At 38.2% G+C, this 15,667-nt stretch overlaps 1 protein-coding gene across 2 annotated transcripts in view; it reads right to left on the reverse strand.

The window, feature by feature from the left end:
- Window positions 1-15,347, reverse strand: part of MEI4 (meiotic double-stranded break formation protein 4) — a 68,365-nt gene extending 53,018 nt beyond the window's left edge. For both annotated transcript variants that reach the window (XM_053973706.1, XM_053973704.1), the window contains exons 1-2: window positions 15,267-15,347; window positions 6,002-6,250 (exon numbers count right to left, since the gene is read on the reverse strand). In XM_053973706.1, coding sequence (XP_053829681.1) covers window positions 6,002-6,250; window positions 15,267-15,318 — 301 coding nt within the window. In that variant the 5' untranslated portion in view covers window positions 15,319-15,347. The remainder of the gene's footprint in view (window positions 1-6,001; window positions 6,251-15,266) is intronic.
- Between the last annotated feature and the right edge of the window lie 320 nt (window positions 15,348-15,667).

Below are 15,667 nucleotides of genomic sequence, written 5' to 3' on the forward strand. Positions count from 1 at the left end.
CCTGTTTTTACCATATACATTCAGTTTTCCCCAGAACTATCATTCTGTTACCCAGAAGAAAATAAATTAATCTACACTAAACTATGAATCCCACTTGCTTTTATGAATCTTATTCCTCATAATCACTACATATTTTATAAGAAATTAATAAAATAATAACAAACCCTATCTCTTGCTGGAAAAATTGGGTCGCTTTTGCCTCTGAATGGGTTCCTTACACAGAAATCTGGAAAGTAAAGGATGTTTCTTGGGTCCTTTTGCCCCAAGTATGTGCTTAGAACAGCTGTAGCAATGCCATCAGATAAGACAGGCAGCACCTGTTTTCCAAGGGAGAAAGTTTCCACCATCAAAACAGACCTGTTATCCATGGGAGGAGCAGCTCTCTGAGATTTCAATGAATCATTACACTCCAGCTGGTGCTTTTTACAGATTGCAAATTAACTTATTTAATTATCCTGAAAAGGCCTCAGCTTTCATAAAGTTCCCCATTGTGTCAATACAATTATGGAGAACAGATTTATATCATCATCATATTCCAAGAGCCATATTCCTATAAATCTGTACTAAACACAATTTAACTTCATTTTTGCCATCTCACAGATCTGCTCTCATTTCTTTGTTCTCTTCATAAAAACACTTCTTTGGTTGTGAGACATTCCTTGCCATGCTGCCTACTTGCATTATTACCACTGGCAGATGCACGGGAGTACACCAGTACACTTAAGATGTCAAATTACATTTCTGAAGTATTATGTGTCTGACACCCCTAAGTCTTAGAGAAAACATGTTGAGATGACACACTAGGTTGCCCTTATGGATCTGAATGGAGAGAAAGACACCTATTTTTATTTGGGGGGATGGGGAAGCAAGAAGTAGGGAGGTAGAATGTCTTTATGAAGAAACATCAGATCCCTAAGCACTTGAAAAAATAATCAGAACTGTCTTCCATGGCAACATCAAATTAAGAGCTGACTGCTGCCCAATGGAGAATCCTCTGACCTTAGAAAAAGGAAGATAGAAAAGCAAGAATTGAAAGATACCCCTCAGAGGCTGACAGTTCCTCTGCAATTGTCATGCTTTTATATTCCTTCCAAATACCAGTGGAGGAAAGTGATGACAGGACACAGCAATCTCTGTAACAGCAGCTCATTTAAACACACCAACCTGAAAAAATAGCCTTTCCTTAAACATACCATGGTAACTTAGAAATTCTAGTCTGTAGTCCTCTACCTTAGTTTCATGTCATATGAACTAGGATTGTTGCTAAGTGCTATTTACAACATATGTAAACATTTCACACTATATCATCTAGCTTCTGGGGAGGGAAATAATTTCCCCTAATAGACTAATGTGTTTGTATGATTATTATTCAGTCAGATGTGGACTGCTGTTAACCCCACTAACAAGGAAGACTCTTTTATGAGGCTGCAGATAACATATTCACTGAGGAAATCTTCAGGTTTTGGCCTGACCTTTCTGAATTCATCTGATTGGTTTCTCTTTGAAAATGAGCTTAAAAAAATCTATTATCAATTATGTTTTCCCACCACTCTTTTTAATATAAGGAGGCAGAGGAAACATCACAAGCTATATTACTTAAGTCATGATGGAGAGCTTTGCCCTTTCAGAAGTTTGAAATACAATTATTCAGAAAATATTTTGACTGGCCATCATTTTTCCTGCTATAATCAAAGCAGGACGTACCTGATATCCTGTCTCTGCCTACCAGGGAAATCCTGGGGTGTAAGATGAGCACCCAGAGTTTCTGTCTCTCCCTTTTGAGCAAGAAATTCCCAAGCCATGACTTACAGGGAAGTGGAAAGGGAAGAGGAAGTTGAATTCTGTGGCCCAAAGCAAGGCTGCTGGTAAACTGTAGCTGTGTAATGTTTATAATCAGTTTTACTTCAGCTGTTGAACTGGCTAGTTCCAGTTCTATAAAGCTCCCAGTGAGAATAAATGAGACTGAAGTGTCTTCATTCATACTAATCTACAAAGGAAGTTGCTCCCTTTTTTCCACACGTACAACTGGTAAAACTACAAAATGGTAAAACTAAATGCCTCAAGAAACACCAAGTTAAGGAGTGAAGCAGGAGATAAAAAATTCTTGTTTTCTCTGGGTATTATTCCCAAAAGAGATACAAGTTGCTTCTTTGACACAGAATACAATTTAGAGGACAGTATCCTGAAAGGTGAAACACAGACCCAGGATAAAGTTAAAAATGAGACACTCAGGTTAATCACATTGTGACTCAGAGGTCAGCATTTCCCTAAACACACAGACACACTGTGGTAGGGTGGCTGGCACATGTGCTACTGTGGAGGCTAAAAACAGGAGGGAACTCCAGGGCATGGCAGAAGACATTGCACTGTAAATGACCTATAAAAGGAAAAGTAACATAATTCTAAAAAGGTACAGGATAAAGAGAATCTGGTTTTTATTTTAATTAGAGGAGCAAGCAGTTCAGTAAATTCCTACCCACTGCATAAGAAGGGAGGAACTTGAACCAAGTTTGAAGGTGAAGCTAAGGAAGAGGGAACAGATACTTGAGACAAGTTTTGCTAAACATAAACCCTGGATAATCTATCTAGAACCTTCAAGAGTATCAGCTGGAAGCAACCAAGGTAATAAACACCTATCCTCCAAATTGTCATTCCTAAAATACACACTTGGCAAAAAAAGGGTAGAATACTGCATTTATGCCTTCCTGGGCTGGAGTAACAGCTGCAGGCTTTTAACACAGCCTGCCAAGAAACAATATGATCACTGATTTTATGAACTGATAAGAGTGAAGGAATTTGTCTTGGAGGACAGGTGCTTCAATCAATGAACCTATCAATTCATCAATGCTTTGTAAGAACTTTTCTCTTTTCTTGTTGCTCCAAAGCAAAGTGACAACAGAATGCTCAAATACTTTAAATGCTTATTCTTGAAATTACACCAAGAAGTTTCTATCCTCCTTTCTGTGAAATTTTAATCTGAATCAAAGAAAGGCATGAAACTTTGATTTAACATGAGATTTGACTTTTTTTTTCTACCCACGGACTTAGTTGTCAGGACAATACCATCAAGGTGAAAAATAACAGATAATTGCAAAAAGGTTTGCTTCTCCTCCTCCACATATTATGGACATACAGCCAAAAGCACCACCAAGGAACAGAGTCCTTATATTCAGAAAGACAACTGAACAGTAAGTCAAATAAGGACCTTCCAGACACAGCACAGTCAGTGAATATTAACCACTGCACTTTCATAAAAAACACATTCATTTGTAAGAACTCATACCACCAAGTAGTTTACCTGCAGCAAAGCATACTTCTCCCCCTAAGTTAGGAACCCACAACTTTTTTAGTGTCTCTGAGGACAAAGAACTATTCAGGTGGAACAAAGAAATTTAGGCATCATTTCTTTTAAAAATGGATTCTCTGTTCTTTATGCTTCATGTATTTGCACGTCCGTACTGTGTTCAACTGTATGTGGAGGGGGAAAACAGGTACCACAGCTTCAAAGAGCTCACAAATTTCTCACATCAAGGAAATAAAACTCCATGGGCAGTTTCTAATCATTCCTGAAGTCTCTGAAAGAGCTCCTACTATTATTACAAACAGCATGTGGGAGAGGAAAGCTCTCACATTCAGGATGCAAAGCACAGAATATACAACTGCAAAGTGAATCTTATCTGGAGAACTCAAACTCTTGAGTTCTCAAGAGGCACCAGCAGGAACAAATGCAGTCTTATCCTTACTGCATGAGATTTTCTGGTGGTGGATTTTGTGAAACCCCAATATTCCTGTATCTAAAGTTGTTAATCAAAACAGAAGAAAGCCATCGAAAGGCTGGGGGTTTGAAATATTTTTATGAGGCTACATTATTTTAAGCAGAACACCAACTCTAGAAATGAGGCTGTAGAAATGAGTGGAGGAGGAAAAGGATCCATATCTGCAGATTACTTGGTGCTAAGAGCAATCCTAGTAATCATCCTCAGCCCTAAAGAGCATACCTCTGGTATGATATTAGGTGGTAAACCTGGGAAATCCTAATGATGGCTTGATGGATCTATAGTAGTTTCACTTGAAAGGATAAAACACCACTTATTACCACTTCTTCTCCTTACTTAGATTCAAGCTCCGTGTGCCTTTGTATCTCAGCAGTAGCCACCCTTTAGCTTCTATTCTCCATGGGCTTGAAAAATCTCAAAACTGGCACACAACACACAAGAAAGGTGTTTTTTTTTTATCTTGGGGCAGAAGATGTCAGTGGTGTAGTGGCCCCTATTTCAGGTAGGCCTTGCTTCTACAACCATCTTCCCATTCATGTCAACAACAGATGCTCTACTACTAACATACATCATCAACTTGCTATCCCAAGGAGTGCATAGATCTCACCAACAGATATTCTATCAGGTACCAGCAACAACCTTTCTTTACTCAAAGCAAGAACGAGCATTTGTCTCCAGTGGAACTGTAATCATGAATGCACACTCAGCAGAAACAATGCAGGTGTAAGACATCTAAAATTAGAAAATATTATCACATTTTAAGTCTGTGAACAAACTTCAGTGTGACTAGGGTAATGAAAATTAACATCCTTTGCAAGAGGTGTTATCTGCCAGGGACAGTTTTCTCTGCCTATCTCACAATTAAAATTTAGAGTTTAGACAATCTTTCAAAAATTAGACTTAGAATACAGAAATCGCAAGTGAATTGATCTTGTTTGCTATATTTTGCTAATTGGTAGTGTTTTCTGTGTTCTGCTTAATGTAAAATTAGAATATCTTCTCCAGACATTAGATGTTTATAAAATTCTCCTGATAGTATGCAGCCAGTTCTTCAAAACTGTTGGAAACTGAATCTGAAAAGTTACTTTTAGTCTTAAATATCATGCTTGCTATAGGTTGCAGAAAATAAGACACACAGACAATAAAAAAGCAAGAATAGTCATTAAATCACTTCTCTGTAGAGAAAGGTCTATTATACTAATTAAATACATAAACCATTAGAGCTTCTAGCTGAAGTCTAATGCTCTCCCCATCAGTCAACATTACAAATTAGAAATCTTTAGGCATGGCAATAAAGACGCTGTTTCAGTACAAAAGCAGTGTGGTAAAGCCTCATCAAGTTTTCCACCAGGGAACCTTCTAAAAATCTCAAGTCATAAAGCAATTAGCTATACATCTTGATTTTAGAGATCATTTTAGATTCTCTCCTTCAGCCCACAGTATTTTGACCACATCTCCCAGGAAAGTATCTCCCCAGAGACTAGAGAAATCCCCCACTGCCTGATTTCCAAGCTCACACAGTGCCACCGATATCTTAAACTGAGCATGACTTACTACGCATGCACAAGTCAGAGAAACAGTGCTGTTTGAGACTATCTTTTTTTTTTTTTTACTCTACTTTGACTAAAAGCTTTCCTGAATCTAATAGTATCAGACTCACAATATTTTATAATATGTCATAAAAAACATTCACAGCATCCACTGTCTCAATACACTCTCAGAAACAACAGATGTACAGTCCTTTGCCTACCCTACCTTCCTGTTACACATATTATGGATTAGTGCTTCCAACACATTAGGCTTAAATTCTGATTTTAAAATCTGTAGGGTGGTTAAAAAATATGCATATTTTTTAATATACAATATGTCTTTAAGACATGTTCCAACTGTAAATGCAAACTAGTTCTTACAAACTAGTATTTCCAAGGTTATAGAGTAACATTGTGTATTGACACGTTTTGTCTGCAATTATTTTGTTTAATATGTATAATCAATGTGTACATTGATTCTGAGGTTAAATATATAAATTCTGCATAAGCATCAAATTCTCAAGCACAATCCCATTACAAATGAATTAAGTGTTCCACTACCTCAGAACTTTGGGAAAACAAAAAACTGTACACTGAAGGCTCTCACATCTAGGTACAAGAAATGGTACAGGCAACATGAAAGCTGTTTGGGTCCTTGCTATTGCAACATAGACAGAAATTATTTGAGGAACTTACTATTTTCCAAGCAGAATCTTGGAGAGATCCTGTTTAAAAGAAGTTCCTGTCGTAATCGAAGAACTTCAGCTTCCAGCACTTGCACTCTCCATTTCCATCCTAAATCTTGTTCAGATACAGTTCTGGCAAGGTCCTCTGTGTATTCTTTGGAACTCTTCCCTGGTGGTTTTGAGTGGATAATTGCAAAAGCCAATGCTAGTTTTGATATTTTCAAATATGAAATCTGTTTTTCTCTTCCGCCTTTGATTTCTATTGCATTAGAAAAAACAGAAAACAAAAAGGTTACTTCACTATGATTCCATAAGGAAATGACAGAAAATATTTTCTTGGCTTTGAAGACTGTTCAACAGTGAGACCAATTCTTTAATTTCTAGTGCATTCCTAAATCATCAAGAACAGAAATACAAGCATCTGTGCACAATGTGAGAACAGAACATACATGAGCTGCACTCAGCTATAAAAATAAAATTCAGCCAGTGTCTGAGAATAACTGTGGAAATAGTAAGCACTTCAAATAGCCTTATCCTAGCAAAATTTTTAATGCAAATGTAATCTCCACTAAAGCAAGGGTGAAGAAAGTAAAAATACTAACCTCAAAAAACCCACCCTGACACTCTCTCCCCCTCAAAAGAATTCTGACATGACAGAAGAACCCATAACAATAATCAATTTCGAGTTATTTATACTTAAATACAATGCATATAATTTCTTGATACCATAAGGTCTCAGTGCTCAAAAGATAAAACTTTGAGGTTGTGTCTGGTTTTGGACACCTGGTTTTGATGCCCTTGTAGTTTTAAGTCTATATTAAGCCTCAAGCCTGCAGAAAGCTAAGCAGACAGCATCAAAGGGATGTAAGTGGCTAGCAAGGTAAGTGAAGAAGACAGTTTTATAAACTTTGTTACAAACAGTGAGAATGGGGCAAAAGGCATTAAAAGAGTCAGAGAAATAAAATCTATTAAAATAGATGATTACATCATGTGCAACAGCACAGGGCCTAGGAGCAGAGAAGGAAAAATTAAATTAAACCCAACTCTATCTAATTAGCAAAGTTACTTTTTTTTCCTAATTCCACACCATTTTCATTCAGTTGTTTGATGTATTCTTTTCCTGAAAAAATATCACTCCCAAAATAGTAATTTAAGAAAAAAAAAATCACTTTCTACACTTTTGCCCTGACCTTGACATCTACATTTTTTTCACAATGTTGTTTTTTTCTTGTTATCCATCAAAGCTGCAGGTTAAGCACTAATAAGTTGTGTTGAACAGCTCTGAAATAGTCACAACACAGGTTTGAAAAACGTATTTTAGGTCATCCTTTCACCAGATCATCTGCTATCACTAAGCTGATTTCTTCCTCTGGCTCTACTCGACATTAGATAGTAAGTCATAAATCATCATATATTCATTTATCCATCAGGGACACTTACAGAAGGCACTGGTTTTTATGTATTTCTTTCATCTTTCAAATACTTCTGAAAAACACAAACAATCCCTTTGCACTCCTTGCACTCTGTCAATTCAAACACAGCAGCCAGTTAACACTTTATGTAGAACAGAGCACAAAGGACAAGAGTGCAAAAATTCCTTGGGATCTAGAAGGACAAGAGTGCAAAAATTCCTTGGGATCTATTTACCCACAGTTATATTTTAAGCTACTCTTCTCCACTTGAAACACTCAATTTCTGTCATGTGTCAGGGCAAAATCACCTAATCTAAGCCACCAGTGCATTCTTAAATTAATTAAACAGTAAGCCTTTAGAAACTGAACTATACTATATATATCCTTTACTTAAAGCATTTATACATTAAATGGTACTTTTGCAAAATTTCTGATAAAGAAAATCTATTTCACACAACTTTTCAATTCATATCTAGAATTTCAGTGAAGAGCAGAAGTTGCTTCTCTCAATCTCAAAGGATTAGCACCTCTGTGGGATGGCTAACTGGTGTAAGACTCTTGCTTGCCTTAAACATCAAAGGAAATGTTTACAAATACAAAGCATGCAAATAATTGAACTGCCTTCAAAGCTGAGAATAAAATGAAATATGTGGGATCACACTGAAAGAAGATTAACTAGTAACAGTAAGGTATCCAAAATATTTGGCTTTGAATATGAAAGGTGCTTTCCAGATTATCTCATCAATAGAAATTTCACCCAGATATTACTCAAACAGGGTCTGTCAAGCTCCATTCTTACAAAGTCTCTGCACAGAGCAGAACGATAAATTAGGGCAGGGAGAAAAATGTCTTACACTGTTTGTTTAACATTGTGGTACCTCTAGAGACCACTCTGCCAAAGCTTTCTGATTCATCTTCCTTTTAAGGACAAACACATATTTACTATCTGCTTCATAACATGCTTTGTCAGTTTTAGTATTTTCCTTTAAACTACATTCATAGAAGTTGCAAAACGACCAACATTCCAGTATGGGCCAGGGAGTGGTATTTATGCCAGCATTTCCTGAATGCTCAGGTGTCTTTTATCATCAGAGTCACCAACAACACCTTATTCATTGTATTCTATTTCTCCTTACAGGACATACTATTACAAAGAAAATACAGAGTTTGCTGTCTGACCACTGACATATTACCACTATGCTACCAGTATGAAATGCTACTTTGGTATCATTTTTTGACCAACCATTACCAAAATAAGGAGAGTCACTTTTTCATTTTATTTTGAAAGGGACTATTGTGTTTTAAGCATAACAAAAACTTTAGTGCACAAGGCAACAGTACAATGGAGACAAGTAAAAGGATCTTTCAACTGCAACATTCCAAAATGCTATTTTCTAAAGTAGACGTATCCCTAGTAAGTCACTTAAACCACATAAATTATTACCTCATTTTGTTTTGAGAATCTTAAATAGCATTCCAGCTTGACACTTAAGACATACATTTAATAAATGAATTAATGCAATTTGGAGTTTGAGGGATGCCTTTTCCTCTTTAACATTTTATACAGACTCACTTCTACAGTAGGAGTGCCTTACACTGAATGAGTTTAGGGAGATATTCTTATTCTGGAGGAAAAAAATCACTGGATTCCTGGATGCATTTCCAGAAAGAATGGATTTCTTAAAGATTTTATGGAGAATAAACAGCTCTTTCACCTGCTTTTTCTTACTGACACTATCACCATCTCTCTTTATTTCTTTTCTGATTAGGAAAAGAGAAGTCTATGTATCAAAAAAGCAGAAGTTCTAAGAGCTGATTGAGGCTTTTCACCATCTCCCTAAAGGGACAACTGCTCTCTCAGAAATTACTATGTAAGTCTTCTAGAAAAAAACACACCGGATGACACTATTAGAAATATGGTGATGCTGGCCAACTGTGCATTAGTAAAAATTGCACAGCAATCTGTTGGTCTCAGGAAGTGCTGAACCACCAAATATATTCCACTGAAAGCATATTGGCAGCTACAGAGTTTTATCAATAATATTTTTGCTATCAGCACAGAAATTACACCACTGGTTGGGCAGAAAAAAGTTTTAGAACCAAACCAAAAATTTTCCTTGATTGAGAACAGCACCCAACCAAGAGCAAAAAGGAGTCACCATTCTAATTCTAGCTGCTAATGCCAAAATATGTCTGACATAAAGAGAAAGGTTCAAGAATTATCCAAAGCTCCATTCCTGTGATTACTTAGCGTTAAGGAGAGAACCAGTAATCCCTTGCAAACTCTGCTGGAAGCAGGGCTCAGCACCCTAACAACAGATACCACCTGGTGACAGGTTCCCTATGCAAACACCTCAATCCACAAACTGATATTGGAAGAGCACCCAGAGGACATGATGGGTTAACAACAGTGTTGAACAGGGCTAAGTCTACAGATTTCCAACACAAGAATGACATTCCATGCTTCCAGCTCTCATGCAGAGAGAGGGTACTGAGAGCACAGACCTGATGAGATCCTGGCCATGGAAGGCTGCTGAGCAATTATTCACCTGCTGAAATAATTACAAAAGAAGTGATGAACTGTCCTGTACAGCTTGGTGTAACATAATCAAGGGGAACTGAGATTGGTGCAAGATCCACTGAAGACCTTTGATATAAGCAGGAAACAGGGTAACAGGAAGAACCAGGATAAATCAGATCCATAAGCACTACCCTAATCCACCATTCTGCCAGTGCAGTTTTGCAGGTGCATTTGATGCAGCAGCTCATATGGAGAGATTGAAATGTTGAGAGTTAATGACTCAAAGAATCAGACATTTACAGAAGGTGAATTCTCAGCTCTAGAGGTTTTAAGAAGTCTTTAAGGAATGTTTATAGGTAAAGGAGATGAACTTTATATATTTACTCTTCTGAGTGGTACATACAGTTTTCTCACTGATCATGGAAACAGGTAAATCATAGAGAAATGGGGGGGAGGTAGCTAAGTTATGGTATGATTTAAGATTACAGGTTACCTCAAACCAAACCCAAAAACCCAAACCCAAAACCTAAACTCACTTGGAATAATTCAACACTGGAGTAATACTCAGACCTTAGGTGTGATTTCCAAGTTTGGCCATGAAACTCATGGCTAATAATGGAGGAAACTGCTGCAAATGTCATAGACAAAACCTTATTGATTTCATAAGGACACTCATTTGTTATTCACTAGACCACTATCATATGAATTTAAAAAATAATTTCAAAAATTAATAGCATAAGATACAAAACAGACTGTAATTCATTTAACTTACAGGCCATTCCAGGGCTCAGTTTTCTCCACATGTGAAATTTTTATTTAAAAATAAGAGCATCTGTCAGGACAGAAACAAATCACCATTCACCACTACTACAGAGCTAAGAATCTTCAGACAGCCCTAAATATACAAAAAAATGCTTTTCCTTCAAAATTTAAGAGTATGGTCTGTCCTTAAAGGTACAAACATTCAAGGAAAAACTGTTTTGTTGCCATGATTTTTACTTTAACTAGTCTGTCAATTACACAGTGCAAATAAAGGCGAAAAAATTATCCACATCTTTGCAACCTCATTTGCTTTATACAATAGAAACCAAGATATTGACTCATTATGATGGAGCACAAAATGCTGCAATTGCTGTAGTGGAACTGGGCTGAACTCAAGAGACATATGGCCACAACATTAAGCAACAATCAAGTAAACTTGATTTAATTGGTATGCCTAACAAAATGTCATTTGTGTATATTATAAACAATGATAATGCGACAGATACACAATCAAGATCAACTGAAGTATGCCTCCAATTACGCAGCTTTTATTGTAAAAATGTGTATTAAACCAAGGCTACTCCATGGTGTCATCTTTAAACAACCTGTGCTCAAACACCCGAAGATATGTAATGTGGACATACTCAGTGAGGGAAGAACTTGCTTTTCCTACAACAAGCCTAACAATAACTCCAGCAAATGAACTCAAAATGGTAAAACAATACTGAAAATAATAAATATTTAAAATACTTTACGTCAAAAGCACAAGGAAACTCAAATGTAGCATTTTTTATTCCTTCAAACTCTAATTTCTAAATAATTTCAGCTTCTAAAATCAAATTTTATAAATTCTCCAAATCCAAATAACATGAATGAGTTGAAAAAAACATTTTAGAACTTACTAATGTTCCCCAATTATAACCATTTCAGAGAATTTAAGAACATAAGCAAGCATAATCCCTCAGGATTTCAGTAACATTTCTGACGTAGGATTTATCTCCTCTTAACTACAGAAACCTACAGTTTAGATGGCTACAACTGAGCTAGCTGTCTGGACTTCTTTTATTATCAATGGGCAGAAACAGAGATTTCTAATGTTAAAAATAAACCAAGTCATTTGTACATTTTATGGTAAAGTCATGACCCAGAAACATTTGTTTCCCCCCATGGACTACAAAGAGTGTTAAGATGACTACATCAGATGCACACACGTATCTTGTGGACAGCCAACTGCACTGAGATGAGCTGATGCACCACAGGCAGCTAAAGCAAAGACCTTCAAAGACCTATTTAAGGTACCTAACTAATAAGAGAAATTTTGCAAGGCTGAGAGCATCACCTCTTAAAAGAAGTTTGTAAGTCTAGATCTTTTTGATACCTCTGGGGAAGAAATAAATAAAAAAAAAAAGGCTTTCTAGAAAAAAACCCAGAAGTAATGGAAAAATGTTTGTGAGAATAACTTTGTGAACATATTACAATGCATAAAATAGCAGACAGGTGCAAATTAAAGACATAGGAAACATCAAGTATGCCTGGAATTATATGAGCATAAAAAATTGGTTTGGCTCCTCGAAGTTTCTTGGCCTCACTCTTCAGCAAGATCATTTGAAAATAGTAATTTATGCCTGAGTTTTATGGTAGTTTAAAATTGTGCATATATTCTCCCTACAAGCTGAGAGTTCTTCCTTTTGCACTCCTTTTTCTCCTCCAACAGGAGAAGAAAACATTTTATGTGTCACTCACAACAATATATAGTGAATCTGGCACACAGTACCATTACCATCTTTCTCTTTACTATTCTGACTACTAAAGACACAAATATGTTTCCAGAATAGGGAATTTATTCTATAAAACCTGCTGTTCAGAAATTAAAGTATAACTCAGTGGTGTAAATTTATCTATTCTTATGTCAGCACAGATTTCTTCCGCTACCAAAACAGAACTGTGCTCACTTAATCAGCTGGGTGTAAATCCCTTTGGTTTGGGAACTGAGGATGTACTTTTCATTATAGCTTTATGAGACAAAATTTATGAAACCATGCAATTCAAACCTTTATTCTTTTACAAAGTTTCACATATGCTAACAATAATTACATAAAGAATAAATTTACCGTTGGCATTAGAGACTGTGGAAAACAATCCCAGCCTTTATACACCGCCAAGTTACAAAAAGAAAGCAGCCCTTATCTCCCCAGTTTTACCTATTGCAGTGACTGTATTAGCTTTTGAATGCAGAATTTCAAAGCAGAGTTCAAAAAAAGGCAATCATCAAGAGTTTGGAGTTTTATATGAAGACTCTTTTGCATATCTCCTCTTCCTATGTTAAAATATAGTGACTAAAATATCACCATAATTTCAGTTTCACACTTTCAGCCTTTACCTGAACAGTTCAGTTTCCACAAGTTTTTAAATCTACAAGATCTATATCTTTCAGTGATACTGATTCATTCAGGTAGCCTTCCAGAATGCACCCACTGTATTTTAAAAACCTTGGGTTTGGGTTTCTTACAGAATTTAATATAGGCAGAAAGAAAGATGAGATTGTTCAGAAGGAAATGTCTGTAATAGAGGACAAGGAAAAGAGGGACTACTGCTAGGAATCCAGTACTCTAAAAAGCATACATCATGTGATAAAGAATGAATCCCTACATGTACTATAGACACTGACGTAATTATAACCACATTTAAATATGTAGTGTCTAAATATTAACTTATGAAGCACTGGAAGTTGTAAAAGACAGCGAACCACTGAAGAGACTTGCCAAGGATTCACAGCCAAGTCCATAGACAAGTACTTTTTTACACATTAATTTGGCTCAATTATTAGTTTATTCAAATTAAGACAACATCTAAGCCCCGAAGATGATCAGAAAGCTAGAGCACCTCTCTCCTCTGAACAGGTTGAGAGATTTGAGGTTGCTAAGCCTGGAGAAGAGAATGCTCCAGGGTTCCTCTCAGCACCTAAAGGGTATTACAAGAAAGCTGGAGAGGGACTCTTACAAGGGCAAGACAAGGGGAAATGAGTTTAAAAAAAGAGGGCAGATTTAGATTAGATATGAGGAAGAAATTCTTTACTGTGTGGGTGATGAGACATTGGAACAGATTGCCTGGAGAAGCTGTGGACGCAAGTCTTGGTTTTAACTGGGACATTTTCTTCTTAGTAGCTGGTACAAAGCTGTGGGTTTTGGATTTAGTTTGAGAATGATGTTAACAACATACTGAAGTTTTGATGATGCTATGTAGTGTTTACCCTAAGTCAAAGACTTTATAATATCTTGTGCCCTGCTACTGAGGAGCTGCACTGGAAGCTGGGAGGTGAGCAAGGCCAGGACAGGTGACCCAACCTGGCCAAAGGAATACTGGGACCTCTGTTCAGAAATGGGCTGTGCATTGGTTATCAGGAGCTGAGCAAGGCCAGGACAGGTGACCCAACCTGGCCAAAGGAATACTGGGACCTCTGTTCAGAAATGGGCTGTGCATTGGTTATCAGGAGCTGAGCAACCATGTTCATCACTTGATTCTCTTGGGTTCTTTTACTCTCTCTTCCTTTCCTTTTGACAATTCTTATTATTACTCATGTTATTAACATTCTTAGTATCAGAATTATAATATTTTTATTTCAATTATTAGATTATTTTTATCTCAACCCATTAGGTTCATCTTTTCTCTATGATTATCACTGCTGGGGTGGGGGGACTGAACAAAAGGCTGTGTGGTATTTAATTGCCAGCTGGAGTTAAACTCCATCCCTGGAACTGTTCAAGACCAGGATGGATGGACTTTTGAGCAACCTGGTCTAGTGCAAGCTGTCCTTGTCCATGGCAGGAGGGTTGGAACTAGATGATCTTTAAGGACCTAGAACTCCAGGCCATTCAATGATTAATACAAAATTAATCATTACTTTCTTCTGTCAGTCAATGAGAGAAATGCAAGTTTCAAGCCATATGATTTCTGAATTCCTAAGGTCAGAGTGATCAGAAGCTATCATTTCAATTCACTGACATTGGAAATAATCAGGTAAAAATATTGCTAACTTTGATAATTCTTTGATACTCTATTATATCTACATATTCACACAACCTTTTTTTTAACGAGAGCACTAATAACATCAATTGAATCCCAGCATCCATCCAACAAAACTTCACAATAGTGTTTTTCTTTGTGACTTACGTGAAATGGACAGGAAAAAACTTCAGATTTGTAACTAATAGAGCCAAGTAATTAATAACCGATTCATTATTATTAATAACCAAAGCAGTGGAACTTTCATGAGAAGGCTCCCATTTCCTCATAAATTCAACCCTTCCTCAGGAAACCACTCTGATAACCTGAGGCTGCCCACATAAGGCCTCCCCACGGAGACAAGGCAGGTGTCCCAGGGGAACTAGGTGGTTGTCCCAGGGGAACCAGGAGAACCAGGGGGCTGTCCGAGGAAGCCTTTGCACATGAGGGATGTCCCCAAAGGCCACTGACGCCGCGGGCTGGGGGCATTTCCCGGGCCGTGCTCCCCTCTCGGAGCCCCCTCGCAGCCTCCCTCAGAGCCTCCCCGGAAGCCCTGCCGGCCTCGCGCCCCGACCCACCTGCAGCAGCGCCGCGGGGGCCGCGCCCCAGCTCCGCGGCCCGTGGCTCCATGGCCCGGGGCCGGAACGCGACCCCTCCGCCCCCGCTGCGGTCGGGCACAGCCCCGGCCCCGCGGCGCACTGGGGGCAGCTCCTCGTTGCGGGCCCTGCGCTCCCACTCGTGTTGATCTGGACCGAACACGGCTGTTCCCTAAGGGAGTAGGCAGAGCCCGCGGACGCGCGGGCCTCGCTTCCCGCCGCCGCGGCTGGGATGAGAGGGAAGCGCGAAGGCCGGCTGGCTGCAAAGGCCGTCTCAGTCGGGAAGGTGCTGGAAGGGGGAAGCCGTGGAACCCCGCAGGAGACATCTGAAGGCCCCTGCCAGAGAAGGAAGGGAGCGGAGCTGTGGGCAGGTTTTTAGGGAG

The sequence above is a fragment of the Vidua macroura genome, chromosome 3 (genome assembly GCF_024509145.1).
Source record: "Vidua macroura isolate BioBank_ID:100142 chromosome 3, ASM2450914v1, whole genome shotgun sequence".
NCBI lineage: Eukaryota > Metazoa > Chordata > Aves > Passeriformes > Viduidae > Vidua > Vidua macroura.